This window comes from Sinohyriopsis cumingii, chromosome 9 (assembly GCF_028554795.1).
Source record: "Sinohyriopsis cumingii isolate HCF-2022 chromosome 9, ASM2855479v2, whole genome shotgun sequence".
NCBI lineage: Eukaryota > Metazoa > Mollusca > Bivalvia > Unionida > Unionidae > Sinohyriopsis > Sinohyriopsis cumingii.
In genome coordinates, this window is record NC_142969.1 from 30,635,026 (window position 1) to 30,656,428 (window position 21,403).

At 33.9% G+C, this 21,403-nt stretch overlaps 1 protein-coding gene across 1 annotated transcript; it reads right to left on the reverse strand.

Moving 5' to 3' along the window:
• Positions 1 to 2,969: 2,969 nt before the first annotated feature.
• On the reverse strand, positions 2,970 to 21,403 carry LOC149791490 (MAM and LDL-receptor class A domain-containing protein 2-like). The gene is made up of 10 exons (XM_089969433.1): positions 21,281 to 21,403; positions 14,467 to 14,544; positions 12,562 to 12,918; positions 12,003 to 12,110; positions 10,440 to 10,775; positions 8,520 to 8,585; positions 7,595 to 7,927; positions 6,991 to 7,152; positions 5,332 to 5,403; positions 2,970 to 3,166 (listed from the first exon to the last, which is right to left on the reverse strand). The coding sequence occupies exons 1-10, from the start codon at positions 21,351 to 21,353 to the stop codon at positions 2,970 to 2,972; spliced, it is 1,782 nt and encodes a 593-aa protein (XP_089825559.1). The 5' UTR covers positions 21,354 to 21,403.

Sequence of the window (21,403 nt, forward strand, 5' to 3'; positions counted from 1 at the left end):
GAAACTGAAATGGAAACAACTTTTAGAAAAATAAAACCAATCGCGTTTTTACATCGCAATTATTTTCTCTGAAATTATTGTCCCAGTACATAATACTGGGACTTCAACAAACATTCCTTAAGCAATACATGAAAATATGTTTTTCATGTTGACTTTCAATCTGGTATTTTTGTCGGGGAAAGTAAGGAATCTGGATTTGGGGTAGGGGTGAGAAGGGCAGATACTAATTCAATTTCATCGACTGCTAAGCCTTCAGTAACGTCATGAATAAACTAAGGTTGTGTAGCTGACTAGGGATGTATATTGAGCCAAAAAGGATCAACTTCATGCCTCATTTTCTAAGCATTTTACAGACAGTAGAAACAATATATCAAGTACAAACTACATATGTTTGACAAATTCCTTGACAAACACTGACGTGTTACGTCTAGGCACTTACAAAACGCAACAATAAAAGAGTGAAGACCAAAAAGTTGTAAAATTTAACGAACAATTTATTACCCTACAAAAACAGGTAAAAATGAAGAAGAAAAATTAGTTTTACGAATCAAAAAATAAAAAATCCAAGAATAATCTAGGAATTAAACAATAGAAGTCCTAATACTAAAATGTCCTAATGAAACTGAGTTCGAATCCCGATAAAATCCAAAATGGACGTATGCTATGGTCAGTTTCGTACTGATTTGTCAACAGTTCTTTGTTCAATCGCAGAAAATGATATTCCAGTGTTTGAATTATTTATAAATTTCGATAACTGTCCTTTTCCTAGAATTAATTTCCGGCACAACTATTTCCAGGGACAATAATCTCTTGGAATCCAACTAGTTTGAAGAAAACAAAATATTTGGACCAAAAACTTGTCACAACACAAAACACTTGACAGGTTTCCAGTGTTAAGGCACAGAATGACTATTATTTCTCAAAACACAAATAACAAGTCTAGCTCCGGCGCAAAACAGATGTCCGGATGTGGGTCAGTCCACTGAAGAAAAAAAAAGTTTTGAAACAATATATGCATGTTATTTGTTACGTACTCCAAGTATGGCCTCGATTACACGTTATGAATCTTACTGTGAGAAAGAATGTTTTTTAAAGAGTTGCCTGCTTCAACTCTCAGTGAATTCTGGATCAAGGTTAGGAATTAGGTCAGCATTAGAAGCAAAGTTTGTATTATTAGTGTTTACGAAAAACAGTCAGGTCAAACTGAAATGAATTTCTGGAAAATGACAAATCCAGTAAATAAAGCTACATTACAATAGCATGTAATGGAATAAAACTTTTCAAAACTAACAAACAAAAAACTAAATTAAATCAAATATAAATTAAATCAAATGTACATAACAGACGTATGAGGAGTGAATACGCTTTAGTATTTAATTGTAGTGCAATTATCTTTAAACCTAATATCGTTTTCTTTTGACAGCTTTTAGGCTTAGGAGCGTCGAGACGTTTCTGCTCAAGACCCATTTCCCGTCAGACGTTTTTGTTCGTTTATATGTCTATCCCGTCGCACGCCAACGGCGTAAATTCGCCATGCTCTTATCTAATCCGTGGCTTTCGAGAGCAAATCAGATTGAAGCGAGGCTCCAAAGTCGACAAACAAGCGCGCATTTCATCGTCGATTTTAAGAAGTCTCTCTCTCTTTTTCGATTTGATTTCAGTCAATGCTGAAAATCCAAACTCAAAAAGCCACGAAGACACAAATGGCAGAATTAGTTTGATTGCCTTTGAACTGATTGCAGGATATGACTTCTTGATTGAGATGCAAAACTCATCCAGGCTCTTTTCGGGAAATGTTGACTGAAAATAATTATCGTTTTTTAAATCAATGAGCTGCTTTCCTTCTTCGGTTGTAAGATTTGTAGATTCATTGTTTCCGAATGGATTGATCACCCATCTATATTCATCGCTTGCACGTGATGGGAAGTAATGCTGCAGTGCCGATTATAGGTCTCTCAGTGTGTCCAGAATTTCGCGGATGATTTTCTTGCTTGGATAAGATTAATTGACAGTAGGAAAGCAGTCGAGGACTCCCTTCGAGACCTTACTTTGCCACAGCGACATCTTTTCATCAAATGACTTCAGTTTTTATGTTGCTGTGATGATGTTTTCCGATGGTCCTTGAAGACTTAAATTCAGCGAATTTAATTTGTCGAATAAGTCGGAGAGAAACTGAACCTTCAGCCACCAGATTTCATCATGAAGAGAGAATCCAAAGTCTGTTTTTTCAACCTCCAAAAACGAAATCACTTCACTTGAGATGGACGAGACGCTTTTACACTTTTCCCCTTGAAAGCTTCTCTGTGGATCATGCAGTGAACAACTAACACGTTTGGATTTTCTTGGCCCACGAGAGTGACGATTTCCTTCTTTCTTCGCCGCATTGAGGGACATCCATCGGTGCAAACGCTGACACAGTTTTTCCACTGTAGGCTGAAGAGCAAAATGTTTTCATTCACCAAATAGAAAATGTCTTCGCCTCTCGTCGTAGTTTCCAAATTTTTGTAAAATAAGTACTCGTTCACAAATTTTCCATCCTTTATGAATCGAATAAAAGCAAGCAGCTTAGCTTTACCACTAACGTCTGTAGATTCTTCAACTTGAAGACACCACAACAGAGACACTTCATCGTCAGGCGTTTCGAAGTGTTCGCAAATTGTATCTTTTAAATCTGACGTTAAGTGTCATTTGACAAAGGAACATTCTTTACTTTTTCGGCGGCATCGGTTCCAAGCATAGTTTCAACGACAATTGCTAATGCTGGCGCAATGACTGATTCGGCCCTGTATGCGCTTTCTTGCGTTTTGCCAACAACTGAGCGACCTTATAACTTGCAATCAATCCCTTTTAGGGCAGCTTCATGTAGTTCGTAAGTTTCTTATCTTCTTTATTTTGTTGAGCCACGAGATTTTCGAAGTATTCCTCTGGTTTGTCCTTCACAGCTAGATGTTTTGTTTCCAAGTGTCTCTTCAATTTCTGGGAACAAGCGCCTCGTTCGACAAAATTGCGTTGCAGACCAGATAGAATGGCAATTGAGCATCTTCAGATCCCGAAGCGATGAAACCATACTCGATGTAATCTTCTTTGTACTTTCGCTTGCTTCCTTGTTTTTCATTTAACAGTTTCTCTTTCAGAGTTCCAGACTTGATTAAGTATTTCTCCATGGCTAAACAATGAACAAACTTTATTTATAAGCATCAAAGTTGGAATGGAACGGTCTGATTTGTTAGGTCGCGTTTTATTATTTTAGTGTGGAAAATACGAGAACATTGTATAGCCGCCACCCCCAGCGGACAATCTAGCGGTCTGATTTGTTACGTCGTGTATTTATTATTTTAGCGTGGAAAATTCGAGAACATTGTATAATGGGCTGCATGTATTTATTATTAGACTATTATTATAATTAGAGCGATCGAGTTCTCCCGAGATCTCGCACAAGTCTCGCGTTATGAAAGGAACCAATGAATGACAGACTGATATAAATTGCGTTTTTATATATGTTACGTTTTGAACTTTTGCGACATTGATTTACCATTTAATTTTTCGATATGTTCAAGGTTTCAAAACGCTAGCAATTTTAAATATTTTTCAAAACTCCCACGGCACACCTGCAAATCTCTCGCGGCACACACCTTGACAATCACCGCTCTATGGCCTGCCTGCTCGCTTGAATAAACATAAATCAGTCTGCGTACTATCTGCTTTTCTTACAACCACATTTTATCAATCTCTTGTTTTTCCAAGAATGACATTGTGAATGAGAGATCCTCTTAAAACGTGGATTTATTGAGAGATCCTCTTAAAACGTGGACTTATAAGAGCTACGCCAGATCGATTGAATTATACTAGCTTTTGTGACATGTGATTTTGGCCCCATCAACTGGTCGTCCACTTTAAATCATTGTTACAGTTACACATACGCGTATCGAAATCCATTTATTGATATAAAATAACAGTCATCATGCACATTTCATTACTTGTTCATATATAACCGTTGGGAAATATCGGGGAGGAGACAGGAGAGGGAGAGGTTCCAGAAAAAGAAACTTATCAAATGTACATAGTTGGGGCATTGTACTTTATTTTCTTTCCTTTTTTGTCAAAGTTGCATAGTTGCTTACATACGGATGGTTTATGCATCAACATAGTCATTATTAAACATTTTGCTTTCTTTCTACTCAATAAATATACAGTTATATTTTGTTTTCTTAGTGTTTCAGATATTTGTAAAGTGTTGCAAGCTTTAATGATACATTGGAAAAATAAATACGTAAAAAAGAACGTAACGTTTTCAAATTGACTTATTAACAATTGTCTGAATTATGTAACAGAGGATACAAGTAAGGTTTAGTTTGCAAGGTCAAGGTCATCCTAAATACTGCCTGAGTATTTGATTAAATAGTCTTTCTACACGATTACACTTTAAATGCTCAAACAGTACATTGACTAGTATGTGTCAATGTGTCTTGACGTAGTTAATAGATTTAATAACGTAAGAGTACAGTCCATTATACGTCATATTCTTGAAAAGATAAATATAGACCTAAATACGTAAAAATAATATAAAGGAATTGCATGTCATATGAAGAGAAACAATGAACTAAGAATGCTACAAATGTTATATGAAACCTAATAATTTAAAGACCCTACAAATAATGATTCTTGTTTGAAAGCGATATGTTTAAAGACATGCAAAAATATAAAATTTCGGAAATGAAAAAATCAAAAAGAGAAGTAGTCACAATACATATCGTTCACTGCTGTCTGTGAGTTTTTGTCCCTCTTATTATTTACTATAACCGTTTACACATTTATTGTACTTCTCCCTATTTGCGTGCGTTCACAAAGAGATGAAGAACGGATAGAAATATTCAACATGAATTATTTCCCGACACGAAGAGTTTGATATTTCACCGATTTGTACTCTTCGAGTAAGAAGTTTTAGAAATGAATTTTAAAAAAATCATTGATTCACACGACAGAACTGATGCACGCTGTGCAACATAGTTCTATATGGAAAAACGATGTTTTAGTATCAAACTCTGAAACACCAACCTAATGTACAAAATACGAATTCCCAAAGTTTTATCAATAATAATGTGCACATTAAAGACATAACTGATTTAAAGCCATGACACACTTTCCTCTACGATAACATGTTATACATACGGTACACATCAAGCAAGATTCACAAAACTATTTAAACATAAATGTCACAGTTTCCTTTAAATTAGAATTGTAGCTAATATTAATGCGAGATTTTGGGTATTTTATAATTACTTTTGGATTATGCTTTTAAATCAATGACTGAGTCAATTAATTTGCGCATACAGTTTAGCTTGGCTGCTACTTCTTCCTTCATCTGAATTCCACTATTTTCCCACTCGTACTCATTTGTCCGATCTTAAAAGAAATATAATCAATATCACATGGAATGTATTGAATGATTTAGATTTAATAGTTATATAATCTAAACTGATTTTTTTCAGGTTTAAACTTTAAACTTTAACATTACTTATTGATAGCTTTTCCATGTACAGTTTTATATTCCATTATTCCTTCCATTTCATTCCCACCTCCATTTCCTTTCCCTTACCATCTTTAGTGATTACTCAGTAGTACCTTTTAGGGAAAAATGAAAACAAATAAGTGCAAGCTATCGGTTATAATTTAAATCTGTGTAATTATATCTAAGGACACATGACGAGTTTGTTTTATCAGAGGAACACATTTCTATGATTGTTTAAACATAATATAACTTTGCAATGACTCTTCTTAAAATAAATGTACAAATATAAGAATGATAATGTTACCGTCATTAGTCTTTCCTCACGGGAGATTTAAAATCATACAACATACACGGACGGTAATACCCCAAAACATAACACATTGTTAAGCGATCACAAACGGGTCGGAAATATCAGTTTTTGATGACGTGGATTAAATATCTGCGTTTCAGTCAGTATATGTTATTATACGTTATCAGTAATAAGATTTCAACGCCTTTAGTATGCATCTGGAGAATATATTTTCTGTAATAATTATATATCAGCAACCCGTGTTTGGATGACACACTATATTCAGCCGATATTTTTAATGTATGTTGGGTTTATTACCTCATAAAACTCTTCTACATCTCACCGGCTCATATATAATTTTTGCTAATGTGAATACTCATAATGAATCAGCACAGCTAGGATAGCTGTTATTGGGTTTTACTGATACATTTTCATATCATGATGACAGAATAACTTTTATATTATTTTAATTAGTATGGATAATATTTTATACTATGTCAATAAACTGATGCACCTTCATGACATTTCAACATTACAAATTTAATTTGTGTAACATTTTGTTATTTAGATTAGGGAAGCTAGTCATATCTTGCCGTAAAAGCAATGACGTAATTAATATTACATTGATGTCAGATTGTTTATTTACAAATAAATAGTAAACAGATGATGAATTATCCTGAAGAGCATCCATGAAGAAGATGCGAAATCCCGTGAACGAATAAAGCATGGATATTTATTCTGATCATTTGTTGCCTACACAATACACTTATGAATAGAGTAAATTAGTGAATTCTTTTTAAGTTAGAAATCACCCATGGTCAAAGGTTTTATATATTCTTCTTTTGAAAACAAATTCTTGCACATTACATTATTTGTCAATATGAGGCGAAGGATAGAAAGGGCAAATTAAAATCTCTGATACAAAAAAAAAATATTGAACCGTTTCAACCAGACTTTAATTAAAATTATAAATGCTTGTATATCTGTCCTAATAAATAACGTAGGAATGTAAATTTTACGTCTAGAGGAGTATTATAATCGTGAATTCCATGTAAAATCTACGCTAGCTGCTGTATAGGTGAACATTTTGTAAACATTTCTCTCATAAAATGTGCTCCTGTTAGCATATATATCTCGTGTTTTGTAACACTTCCTGCAAATAAGGAAATAAACAAAACTATAGTGGTATAACTTGTGCTCTCTGTAGTACTAGCAGTCGTAGTAACAGTAGTGGCAGCAGCAGTTGAAAATGTGGTACTGGTCGATTTTCTAGTAGTAGTGGTCCTAAAGGATTTATATCTAGCATTATATTTGGTGGCGAAGGAAGTGACAGGAACACTAGAGGTAGTAGGCCCTGCAAAAGAAAACAATATCGCTGGAGAAAAAAAAATATTTAAATGAAATTAAGAAGTTTTAATATAAATGGAATATTCCATTCTCATACCTTTACCGCAATTCACCTAACATCAAATAAAGAGAATGACATGTATGATAGAATGGTCCATATTTGTGTTATGAATAATCATTTGCAATTAATCTCTGCAGTAATTAATTTACGCCATTATAATCCGACATAGAATCACAAATATTTTGATTCCGGAGGAGACAAATAACCAAATGGATTGCTGTGCGATTCACATATTAGTTTTCAATGTGAAGAAAATCAAAGAGAGATTGTTGGAAAATGAGAAAAACGCAAATTTGAAAGAAACATCAATTAATGAAATACAGAGTTCATAATTTTAAAAGGAAACTAAAGTCAACGTTTTGTTTAGAAATGTTGTGAGTTACATTACCTTTACACCCTCCTTGCTTCAGTGATATACTTCGGATGAAATATTTGTCCGAACAACCACGGGAATGGGTAACAATGATAGCTATCCTTGACTGATTCATTAAAATGATATTGATTTGCGTCGTCGTCCACACTCTTATTTGTTTCTCGCGTTTATTGTCCCAAATTTGGTCTCTTTTTACTCCGTCTTCAGACCACACTTTAATGTGCATTTTAAAGTTATTGTCAATGTAATGCAAAATTGACAGACACTTTTCGCCCTGAGATACTTCCAATCGAGAAATCAAAGTCGATTCATTCATGCCATTACATTCAGGGTATGCAATATTTAATCCTGAAAAAAATATTTGTTTAACATGTAAACAAAAATGCATACATAGTATTAAAACATCACCATTTGCTGTGTCCTAAATGGAGACATGATCTTAATTTCATTGTCACAATAATTCATTTCAGTGCATAAACTATTAGTCTGCATTACAAAGGCCGACAATTCCATTTCAACTATTGCATGAACGTTCAAAGCCAAAGAACAATCCCACACCAAAAGGCGTATATGCTTTATCTTTAATTGTCAAAAAGAATCATTTCCAATGCCAGTCGCATGTTCCAAGAGGAATGAACTGTTATTTCATGCTCGATTACCATTGGACACTCCATGGACATTATCCAAAAATTTAACAACATTTACTTTCTGCAATAATACAAATAAAATAGAATAATATCTCTTTGAAAAGAAAAAAAATAGATCAGTTTAATTTTCTATTTTTCTTTCTCTTTTTTCCCGTTGTGATAGAGAATTAGCAAGCATGCACATAAATATTAAATTAAAAGGCAATGGCTGATAAAAAGTACCAACGTACATAAAGTGAAGATTAAATAATTTATATAGTCTTCAATAAATTTTGATAAAAAAAGATATCTGCCATTTCTTGATATCATCCAGTTTGAACTTCTTTCCCAGTTGCAAAACCCATCACGAAAATTGCAATCTAAGACAAAATATATTGTTCATAAAGCTAGCAATATGAAGGAGTAATATATGTGAAAACATGATCAATTTGATCCTTTCCAAAAACAGAGCAAAGTGTGACATTTTATGGACCATCTTTTATCTACAGGAATATGTTGATCTTTACAAGTTTCATCAAAATATATAAGGATAGTAAATTACGTTTTAAGGTTTGAAGAATTGATTCACTTGAGTATGAACAGGAAATAAAGTTTCGATATCCTACAGTAAAATCTCGTGTATCAAATAGTTCTTACATATTTCGGTCGTTGTCGTTTTACATCACTGACGATATTGCAAATAGTTTGATGATGGAGTACCACCGGTGATACCGTGTGCTTTCTATACTTTGTATGACTCTCTATCATTAATCCAGAGAGAATTATTCAACAATTATAAATTGCGCTATTGTTGTATTATATTGTAATCACTGATGCTTGGTAAATATATTGTAATATAAGAAAATAATTTCGGCGTAGGTAAAGAAAAATATTTTCAACATACATCTGAATTAATGACGATTTAACACATTGTCAGCTTCACTTCCATAATCATTATCATCAAGATAATCACCGTAGTCGCCATTATTATCTTCATCGCCATACAATGTAACGAAGATTTGTGATCATTAACAGAAACATTGTTCTATAAAAATCTTCTAACAAAGTTTAACGCTTTAGTTATTTGGGGCAATGAGACACTGATCTCACAGACATGGTCCAGTTGCAAAAGTTTTGAAGTCATTTATTTGCCGATTTTGTGCAAATCGTGATACGGTGATGAAACCATAAAGTATCTACTCTTTTCCAAAATAAACATTCTCCAGCTCTGATCTCGAGATATATACAAAACACACAAACAAAAGCAACCATCATCAAGTAAACTGAATTTAATTAAAAGCGGATCAAGTTCTAAACTATGCAGATAATAGTAAAATGATTATTTAATATACATTATTTATGTCAGCGAAAGACACAGTTTTGATAACAAAATGTCAAACGTGTGTACTTGACTTCATTGAAACAGAATGTAAGTATTTTTTAAACTACGCTGCCATCATTTATCCATCTTCTCTGGAGAAGACAGCATAACTGAATAATAAGCCGAACATAATGATTTACTTTTGGGTTCTTAACAGAGAACTTTGATCACTGTGGCAATTTAGAACATACTAAGAAGGAAACAATCTTAACTGAACTAGCATCTAGTGATTGATATTAATAGAATATATATGTTTCTGTTGCTGGTATAAATATACAATTATACATTATATGAATTGATTTACAACCTATGTTGTTAGTGATGTTTTACTATGGAGATTAGAAAACAATGGAAAAGTTTTATCTGACAACAATGTTTATTTTTCAAATTACCAAAGTTAATGTATCCTTATATTGTTTATAGATTCGTTGCATATATTCATTCATGGGATTCTCATATATCTTTTTAAGTTAACTGAATGTTGTTCTACATCTTCGTTGTGTATTTTTCTTTTCAATCGATTCTGATAGTACATGTATGGCATAGTCCTACCATATTTAGATTTAATTATTTTGTTATCAGTGACTTCTCATATGTACTCATACATCAAATTCCCACTATCATTTTTGTAATGTACATATTTATGTTTACTGCTGACATTTCTGATACCTTGTTCCAATTTATATATGTCTTATCTTTAGCTTCTGTCTTTCGCAAATAATGTATTGTATTCTTTTTATTTACTTACTTCAATAAGTACAATAGTAAAGTTTCTAGCCATGTTCATCCAGTTTACTACTATCTACCTTATCATCAACAACATCACTAGTATTATAATGTATAACGAACATACCTAGGCATGATCCTGACGTTATAGCTATATTGTCCAACCCAATTCTGCCTTGATATATTCCAGTCCTTCCAAAAATGTGAATCTCTACCATCGTTTGGTTAAAACCCTCTAGTGCAATAGTGGCTGGATGCCAGGTGGTCTTGCGTTCACGCGGACTTTCCCACGTACTCAGAGGTCTTCTCTTTTTGGAATCCTCCACTAGGACCTGAACTGTAGAAGTAGCTCCACTCACCCAATACCAGAATGTTACACATTGAAAATCATCAAGGACGAAATTTATATTCTCCAAAGCGGCATAAGTATTTATCCCTTTTAGATTTAAATAATAAAGTCCCACTGAAATAGTAAAATAATAATAGATATCTGTGTGTGTATGTGTGCATCACTGATGAAATCTGGAATTGAAAGTTAAATACGATTCGAAGTAACGATTGAAGAACAAACAAGCTGAATACTTCTGTTAGAACATCGTGGGTCTTTCTGCCCATGTTCGATGTAAACCACGAAACCAATATGGTCAATGTTGCTTATCCATCCTCTGATATGAGTTTGAGAACTGTTTGTACTTCATTTTTTTTCTTGCAAATGTACAGTATGTGTATCATGAAATTGATTACTGGTGAGCTAAACAACAGTATATGTCAAATTCTTTTATAAAACCTAATGACGATACGTTTAATTTTCTTATTAATACTAACAATCGATAGAGATGATGTATGTATGTATGTATGTATGTATGTATGTATGCGTACGTGCGTACGTATGTACGTATGTATGTATGTATGTATGTATGTAAGTAAGTATGTAAGTAAGTATGTATGTATGTATGTATGTATGTATGTATGTATGCGTACGTGCGTATGTAAGTATGTATGCATGTATGTATGTATGTACGTATACATGCTAGGCCTAGGCAAATAAGCCCCTCGAAAGAAAAATACATATAAACACGTCACAAAATATAAAGGATAGATAGCACCGTTCAAGTACTGTATAAGATCAATAACTTTAAATACAATTCGCCTGTTTACAATGGTTTCTTCACATCATTGCTACCATTATCACGAGACGCCTGCAGCTGTTAAATTGGCTGCATCCATTAGACGACACTGGAATATACACAGAGTGTGATTTGGTTCTATTCTACATTCGGGATCCACAGTAGGTGAGAGAGTGGGAGGAGCTGAGTTATGATGGATAGAAAATAGCATTGGCTGCAATAACTCAGTCATTCACAAGTGTAGTAAAACTAATAATATCGTGAAATTATTATCATTAATGTCGTTGTCTTCGTCGTCCTTCATATTCTATTTTCGCTCCTTCAAAACCTAGTACTTATGTTTCATGTTCTTTTTAATTAAAATCATCGATGTGTATGAATTTCTATTTCCTAAACATAATGTAAGAAAACGTCTTAATCTTTGCTACATACAACAAATATATAAACCTTGCAGACGAGAAATGCACCTAAGTAATAACAAATGTATCGCCAATGTGTATGTTACACGAATATACTAGAAGACGTTCAAATACTTTAAATGTATGTATTCGTAGTGTGCTTACTTTTATTGGAGGTATGATCTGGCCATGTGTTAGCAAATCTATTGTAAACAATCCTCTGAAAGGACCTGATGGTCGCACCACATAGATTCTCTTCAAAGTTACATTCAACTACAATGGAAAATAACGTTAATAAATTCGCATCATTTGAAGGCAGACATATTTATAAGCCGTGCGACACAAGTTTATTTTGAACAAATATAAATCTCTTTTCTGTGAATATATCACCAACTAGATAACATCAAACTTACACAATAGCACAAACTATAAATGGAAATATAAATGATATCAAGAACATTTTCAGAATCTCTACATATTTAGTGACGAAATTGTATCTAGCTGATCAGCATGAGCTATGATTAAATGAAATGAAAAACAAGGACTTATCATCGATATGTCATTCTAAATCACGACATTGATAAATCTATTTCAGCGATAAATCTTTACTTCGTAATCTGATAGTGAACATTTACAGTTTTATCAGTATAATTGCTTTTAATCAGATTATTTCGGCTCTTGATTCATGCAATTGTAAATAGTTATTATATATAGAAGCGCTTACATCTACAGGATCCATTTAAAAGCTGAATGTTGTCGAGATACATGTCATCCCAATGTGCTACTGATGCAGAGAAACGAATTTTGATATTCTTATAATTTTGGACATTAACATTTAAGGACAACGTTTGCCATACAGTATCGTAGTTTCCTTCCTGCACTTGTACTATGCGATGTTCAAAGCCATTCTTGACAAATGATATGTTGAGGGCTCCGCTGTATCCACTCCTTTTACCATAGTTCTTAGTCTTGTATTCAAATGATAAACATTGTGAGCCTCTAGCTTCCACTGGAACACTCTCAATAAGTGCTCTATGTATCTGCCCATCATATGACCTCAAATACAAGCACGTGCGTTGTCCTGAAAACAATATATTGGTAGATATATGAACTTTAAAAACGCAGTTGTATTGAGAAATGAGTCATGGAAAAGGGAAAACCTAGATATTCAGTGATCAAGAATGATTTCATAACATAAACAAATGTCACCATAGTATATACAGCAGGTCTTTGTTACTTTAATTGGATTCGTAGTTCAAATATTACGATTCAAAAGTTTGATGTGGAACGTGTTAAATGTTGAAATGGTTCAAATTAATTGATCAAGGTGGCGATTTCGTTCAAGCAGATATAAATTACGCAAGTGGGTGAATGACTAACATAATGAATAGTTTAGACTCTCCTCAAAATGTAAAACAGAGTCCATTTATATGAGGATTACATTGAATGAGACATTAAGCTTGAGCGAATCGATAAAATAAGGGGGACCAGAAAAAAGTATAAAAACTAAAACCTCATTTTAATGGAGATTGTGTGAAGAGTAAAACCGATCGTAACAGGTCACAACAATTTGTGTAATTTCCGGCAATTTCAAATAATAGCAAAACATAACCCTAACACTAACCCTAGACTTTACTTTTCACCGCGTTTGCAATGCATCACCCATTATGAAGGCAATTGTTAGAAATAAAAACTGTCTTTAAACGCCTTAGATCCTTGGTATCAGTTTTGCTAACTGAGGAATAGAGCACGAGTTTTGTCCAAGGCTTCAGTATTTTTATTCTTTTATAGTGGGGAGTGTAACTTCTTAGTCACCTGTTAACTATTCCATTAGACATTAACATTAAGACGAATTACTGAAATAATCAAAACTACATTTGTAGATAGAGTATTTAACATAAATAAGACTGTACGATTTTTTCAGGGATGAGTTTGACCCGCAACTCAATACTTACAAAAAGAAGGGACTTACCACAGTTTTGGTTTTAGGAGATTAGTATTGTCAGAAAATAAACTAAACTGTTTCGAGATAAAAAAAAAAAAACTACGATAACGGAAAAAGCAATAAAGTCAAATTATGTTATAGCCAATGTTTGTGGAATTATGCATAGTTTACTTGATTAAAACACAACTGTTTGTTTCGATTAGAGATTGCTCTGAAAAATGGTGCAAACATCAAACAAAGAATTGGTACAAATATTAAAGCATTATTGGCAGCGAAAACAGAAGTATTGGATCCACCTGCTTTTAACAACCACAACACGAAATAACCTCCCGCTTTTAACAACTATTACACGAAATAACCGATTATTATAATGTAAATATAATGCAGCATTTTGCACACATTACTACGTTTACTGCACGACTAACATTTACAACTCCTATTACATCTCTGATACCGCCTGTGGCATTCACTATGATTCTTTATTTTACTCAAGATACAACTAGTGATACTGTTACAACAACAGCTACCACTACTTAACCACCAATGCTATAACAACCATTGGCCGTTTTAAGTGCATATGTACGTTAATAAGGAAGAAAGTAAGGGAGGAAGAAAATAAGTCAGTACGTAAGAATGAACTCAGTCATTAAGTAATATCAGTCCTTAAATTAATCTACTGATTACCGCCGTCACTGCCCCATGACCACCGATCGTATTTATCTTGTGTCCATCCACATAGATTGTAATTGAAATTGCAACTACCTGAAATGAGACAAATTAATTCATTCTGCATAAGTCGTTACATAAGTTTCGGATAATTAAAGTTGTTCTTTTGTCCCAATGCGCCCCAAAACGTGCACAATACATTTGAACATGTATTTTACTTTTCAATTACATACGCAAAAGATAGAGAAAGCTAACCTAATGATGAAGTCCCTAGCGAAAGGACGTAAGCTTCATGCTAGTTTTCTCATCCTCTATCCCCAGAATAACACGCCCCTTTTAGAAATACTAATAAAACACTAGATGCATATACATAATATGTGGTATACATGACGTCTATATCCCAATATATCATTTTTCCTCAAGGTTGCTTTTTCATCCTGGGGACATTTAGACGTTTTACAAATCAGTCAGATGTTACATGGTCTGTGCTGATGATAAATTATCAAGTTCACCATTTTGCGAATATAATATCCATGTTCACTGATATTCATGTACTTAGCGTGCTATTGTCCCCACCACACCAACTGCATTCAGTTACATTGCCGTCACAGGTCATTCTGCAACCTACTAAATTTCGAAGTAATTTTGCATTAATAAATAAAAGATACAGTTTGTTGCACAAAAGAATTATGCCACTTTATATCTTCAAATACAACATATATTATAATGAACCAAACCCCCGTCACCAACTTCCGACAAAAGCAAATACATTATACACTAAAAATCACGGTTTCGGTTTGTTTCACATCTTTTTCAAATGCCATTTGCTGCCTTTTCTAGTACATGACATGTTCTATGGATTAAATTTAATTAATCTAGGTACGTGTTTTTCTTTCCATAAGGATACTAGGATATAATGATGATAAGGTCTTAAGATTATCACTAAACCCTAGTTGTGAGTGTGCATTATATTGATCATACCTTCTTAGTTGTATAACCAATGTTTCAAGGCTCAGTCTTGGTTACTCATTTGCGAGTGCACATTCTCGCAGCATTGCCCATGATCAATTTACTGTTTATTTGTCGTTTTTAATGTTAAATTGTTTGTAACTTTTTTAGCAGATGCTGGAGGTCGTGGGTTCGATCCCCGGTCGAGTCGTATCAGAGACTTACAAAAATAGTACTAACAGCTTCCTCGCTTGGTGCTCAGCATTACGAGGTTAGTGTTAAGACTGGTCGGCCTGGTGTCACTGTAATGTGACTGTGGGACATCACGCTACATGTCTGCGACATGATTCCCCAGTGCTAGACAATACTATAAACTGCCACTCTGCAGACATCGTAGCGATATGACTGAATTTTTTTTTAAAGCTATGTTAAAAATCCAAATCACACACACACACACACACACACACGTTTTTCTAGTTTTGGCTCTTGTTTTTCCTCCATGTACTTGTTACTATAAATGTCATATATTTGAAATAATTGTTTGCTATATGTATCCGATTTGAAAAGCTTTCTTGCTCTTCAATAATTTTTAAAATATTTGGACCTACATTAAAACTTCATGGTCCAATTTGATCGATATTTATTCTACAGTAACACTTAATGCATTGCTTTGACAGTACTTCCTCTTTATGGCATTTACGGTGCCATTGGCGTGTGAGCACTTTCCAGATGAAAGGAATAATTCATCCTGTTCATACATAAAAGCACTATAATCCTATTATGACAATATATACATTTTCAACGTATGTATATTTTGTAATTGATTTTCATCAGATCAATATAATATAGAGCAATATAATCATAAGGTCTGATGTGTTCCGCTAAAACATAGTTGAAAGTGTGCATTATATTGATAATACCTTCTAACTTCTCTAATCAGTGTTGTACATTTTATGTTAGTCAGCCCTTGGTTACAAATTTATAAGAGTTCATCCTCACGACTTTTGTCTTTGTTCAAATTATTGCCTTTTGTCTCTTATTTTTATTATCGTTGTTATTTTTTATGTTATTGTTGTTCTTGTTCTTATTGAGTTTTTTATATTTCGTTTCCTCCTTGGCGATTTTAAATTTTATATATTTGAATAAACGTAATTATATGTACAAGACTTAAGCTTTCTAGTCCCTCCATCATATGGAAACTATTTGGGTCTTCGTTATAACTTATTGGTCCCGTCTGCTTGATACATAGTATACTGTAACATTATGTGTATTGCTTGAGTGGCCCATCTTTATGATATTTACGGTGCAACTGGCTTATGAGCAATATCCAGATTAAAGGAGTATTTCATCCTGTTTTTGTGAATATGCATTATAATCCTTTATAATGATGACAAACGTTATCTTCATAATAAGATTGTCCGATATATTAATAACCTTTAATCAGTTTATACTGTTTAAAATACTTGCTTGCGACAATCAGCACATAGTTACGATGTGATAATAATCAATAACTCAAATAGTTAGATTATTAAGGTTTTTTCACTTTTACTACAGTGTATGACTTATTTAATTAATAGTTCTTTTAAACAGCAAAATTGCCAATTGGTTCAAGTAGGGATAAATATCCGGTTGTTCACATCAGAATGATACATTCCTATCTCAACATTTATAGTGGCATCAGTCTTCTAGACATGCTCTGTTAAGCTTTGAGAGGATTTTTTTACTTTATTAAATGAAATTGCAAATGCCAAATTTATCTTTTTGGGACTAAAACACTATTTTGGGATTATTGTGAATTCGTTCAAGTACATTATGGATTATGTCACTATGATACATCAACATTTGTTCAAGATTGTCAGCACAAAACGGTCAGCACATAAAAAGTATTCCAGGCAATTGGTATATCAGCAAATTCGCTTTTGGAATTCATTTGGAACACTACTGGAATTCATTACAAATGCCCTTTACTTTTGGACTTATGATATATCTTTTAAGACTCTTTGGGATTAAATGCACAATACTCACTAGTATATTTTAAATTTTCACTTTTTTAGTTTAGGGAAATAGATTATTTGTTGAAATTACGAAACTTGTTGGCTTTCGCTATTTTTCGAGTCGTGCCAAATTTCTTTTTTGTCGATATATCACCCTGTTTGAATAGAACATTACGTTCAATTGGATTTAGCTTCGTATAGAGCAATGTGTTTGTGAGTCGCCATAGGATCTGATTGGAATATGACCATACTGTGAAACACACACGTAACTGGCGGGAAGGCAGCATTGATGACCAACTACCCGGTGTGCATGACACGTACTTTAGTCATCGGCAGCAAAATACAAAGTAAACGACTAAATAGTAATTGCCAATGAGCATTAGGTTCAGTTGCGTCTTCAATAGATGTTAACATAGGTTTCTTAAAATAGATCTAGTTGGCATCGATAAGACATTACACGAAAATGACATCAGTGATGGTGCCAGGCATCGTACATATTGACCTATTGGCTCGCTCGCGAAGTGTGATCCATGAATAATACTTGTTGTCATCTACAACTGCCTGAAACCGCTCCGGTGGCCTAGTGGTTAGAGCGTCCGCCTCGGACGCGGGAGGTCGTGGGTTCGAACCCTGGCCGAGTCATACCAAAGACTTACAAAAATGGTACTAACAGCTGTCTCGCTAGGCGCGCAGCTTTAAGAGGTTAGTGTTAGGATTGGTAGTCCTGGTGTCATGATAATGTGACTGGGTTGGACATCATGCTACATGTCTGCGGCATGATGCCCCAGTGTTAGACGTCACTATAAACTGCCACTCTGCAGACATCGTAGCGATATGACTGAAAAATTGTTAAAGCTAAGTTAAAAATCCAGATCACACACACACACACACACACACACACACAACTGCCTGAAGCAGGTGTACGGTTTTCTGCATACGCACTTTTCCATCTCTGATCTCGATTTAGTCCATTGTTGCAGACTTTGCATTTGAAAGATTATTTTCATAGCCGTTAGTTCAGCAAATCTGTTGTATTGGAACGATATGAGAAACTGCTATATTTGAAAAGACGTTGTAAACCATCGCGAACAAGATCAACATATAATCAAACATTTAAGTAGCAAACGTGACCTCTTCTCGGCTCTGGTATTTTTGTCTGAGCGTACACACACACACACACACACACGCACACACACACACACACAAGCACACACACACATACACACACACACACTCTCTCTCTCTCTCGAAAATTACGTTCATATTCTTCATTATCTCCTTTTGTTTTTTGTTTAGACATTCATCTCATAAATTAAATGCATTACTTTTTATAATTTGTTTTTTCTCTCTTATAACTCCCAAATATGGCACACACACAAATACCATATTGCTCCCATTGTTGACCAGCCACCAAGTCTGTAAATAATAATCCCTAATGGCATTTGACCACAGTTATGAACAAATCTTCCTGTACTGCTGTGGCTTTCCTTGATAGCTCAGTGTAAGCATAAAGCAAAATTATCAGTGAAGGTTTCATTTGGTGTTTCAAACAGAGCACCGATGATCTGCATTTTAAATTAACCCCCACTTTTAACTTTAAGTGTATTAATCATTTAAACAAAATCTGATATTTAAAGCTGCTTTTTTATCAAGTCCAAAATATTTTACACAAAAATACCATATAGCTTATATTGAAGACCAACCAACAACACATTGTAAATAATGACATTGGGCATTGGGTTTGTTTGTAACAACACATTGTAAATAATAACATTGAGCATTGGGTTTGTTTGTAACAACACATTGTAAATAATGACATTGGGCATTGGGTTTGTTTGTAACAACACACTGTAAATAATGACATTGGGCATTGGGTTTATTTGTATCCACAATTTAAAATTCAATAAGGGTCTAAATTTAACTAGTCTGCAATACTAACATATATAAAACCACATGCTGAATTTAATGTTTATTTTCGCGATGTAGACTTAATATCGTTATAGCATTTGTTGATAGTTATCTTGGAACTGACAAACAATTAGCATAGCAATTTTAAATAGATTTTTCAAATATAGTACTTATATGTCCTCTCTTAAATAATGCGAAATATAAATTAAACATCAAACAGTAGACATTTTCTCTCTGTAAACAAGCCAACAACTAAATGTGACAAGGATCACTGAGTTCAGAGGTCCCTTACAAACTGGTTTTATGAGTGTGTATTGGTTACAGTTACATGCGCATTTGTTTGACCAAGTATGTGCGACATGTATGTAACGTGAGTACCTTGTTTGAGACTGATATCAACTATACTGGTTAAAACCCAATATCGATAATATGCATGTCATACAATAAAGCTCTCTCTCTCTCTCTCTCTCTCTCTCTCTCTCTCTCTATATATATATATATATATATATATATATATATATATATATATATATATATATCTGTATGTATGTACAAGTTTGTGTGGATGCATGCATGCATGCGTGCGTGCCTGCGTGTGTATGTATGTATGTACGTACGTACGTACGTACGCATGTATGTATGTATGTATGTGTGTACGATTGATGTGTGTGCATGTGGTTCTGTATATTGTCATGTATATTTAATCTATATTATTTATTGTAGTATCTTAACGAATGTGTGTTATGTACATCTGTATTTGGCATTTGACCTGTACCAAAATCAAATTTATATTGTTCCTGACCAGTACCATGTATCTTTATAAACAACATAATACATTGATATTATTTGTTCTGTAAAAATAAATTAAAGATTCAGATGATTATCAATTAAACAAAACATGTTTAATTCTTCATGAATATAGGATATTAGTTATTGAAATGGACATTCCTATATTTGTTGTCAACTTTCAAAGCGACATACATCCTGGCTCTATTATTTTGTCTTAGCGTTTCATATAATTTTGTTTTCTTGAAACATAACTCAGACTTGCTTTAATATCCGAGGCAGAATCATTCTTACTTTTGTTTTCAGTTTTTAAAATCAGTAGAATTATTCATTCAAATTAGTATTACTGGTAATAAAACGTGCTCATCAATGATATTCTTGGACAGAAATATTAATTTGGAATAATATTTGAACTCACACAAGAACATTTTGGATTATTTCATTGCGACATCATGTTCGCACGTCACCAGAATCCAGACTATTGACACATTAGTAACTAGAATAAATGTATATCATAACCGATATATTAAATACTCTTTTTGGGGACGGGGGGTTCTGGGGGTTTGGATGGGTTCATCAACATTCCTTAGCACATGTTAGGCTATACATTACAGGTAGTGGAGGAAAACCCGGGAGGAACCACCGACCCACGCGAAGCTACTGTCAAGCTTTCTCACTTACTCATGTTGTCAGAATCGAGACTCAAACCCACGCGGACAGAGGTGAAATGTGAGTGATTTGCAAGGGCAAGCGCAGTACACGCCTCGGCAATCCAGGGCCTGGATATGCAAAATCGGTGACACTACCAATATACATCAGATCCATAGCAACCCGTTCACAACAATCCTGTACATTTGGTATTCGTTTGTAAAACATACCTATTGTTGTACAGTCTACATGTATAAACAAAAATGATCATAACATTTAAGCCACCTTTTAATGCCGCTTTAAATGCATACGTTGTTTGATGTGAATAGTTAATATATAACAAATTCATAAACGAAATATTATAGTTGAAAAATTAATACGCGAAGGAAAATTATAAATAGAAACTATCTGTAATTGTAAACTTTTCAGTATGCGGATTGTTTCATTGTATGCGCATATAATGAGAGAAAGAGTCTCAGGACGGAGAGATCGCTGCGTTAGTTTCTTTGTCGAACGTACATAGATATGTTATAGTTTATTGTACTCACCAGGATTCATGATACCGAATGTGAAAACGTAATGAAGAATAAATGCGAACGGATTCCGACCTTGTATGTTCATTTTTGTTCAATCAGCGTGTCTCCGTTAACATTCTGATATTTACAGGTCGG

Excerpts from the sequence above, each read along its gene's own strand:
- LOC149791490 (XM_089969433.1), bottom strand. The coding sequence starts at position 21,353 with ATGAACATACAAGGTCGGAATCCGTTCGCATTTATTCTTCATTACGTT. Across the intron at positions 12,919-14,466 it reads GTCATGGGGCAGTGACGGCG|GACAACGCACGTGCTTGTAT; the intron begins GTAATCAGTAGA and ends TATTGTTTTCAG. Across the intron at positions 5,404-6,990 it reads TAGTACTACAGAGAGCACAA|ATCGGACAAATGAGTACGAG; the intron begins GTTATACCACTA and ends ATTTCTTTTAAG.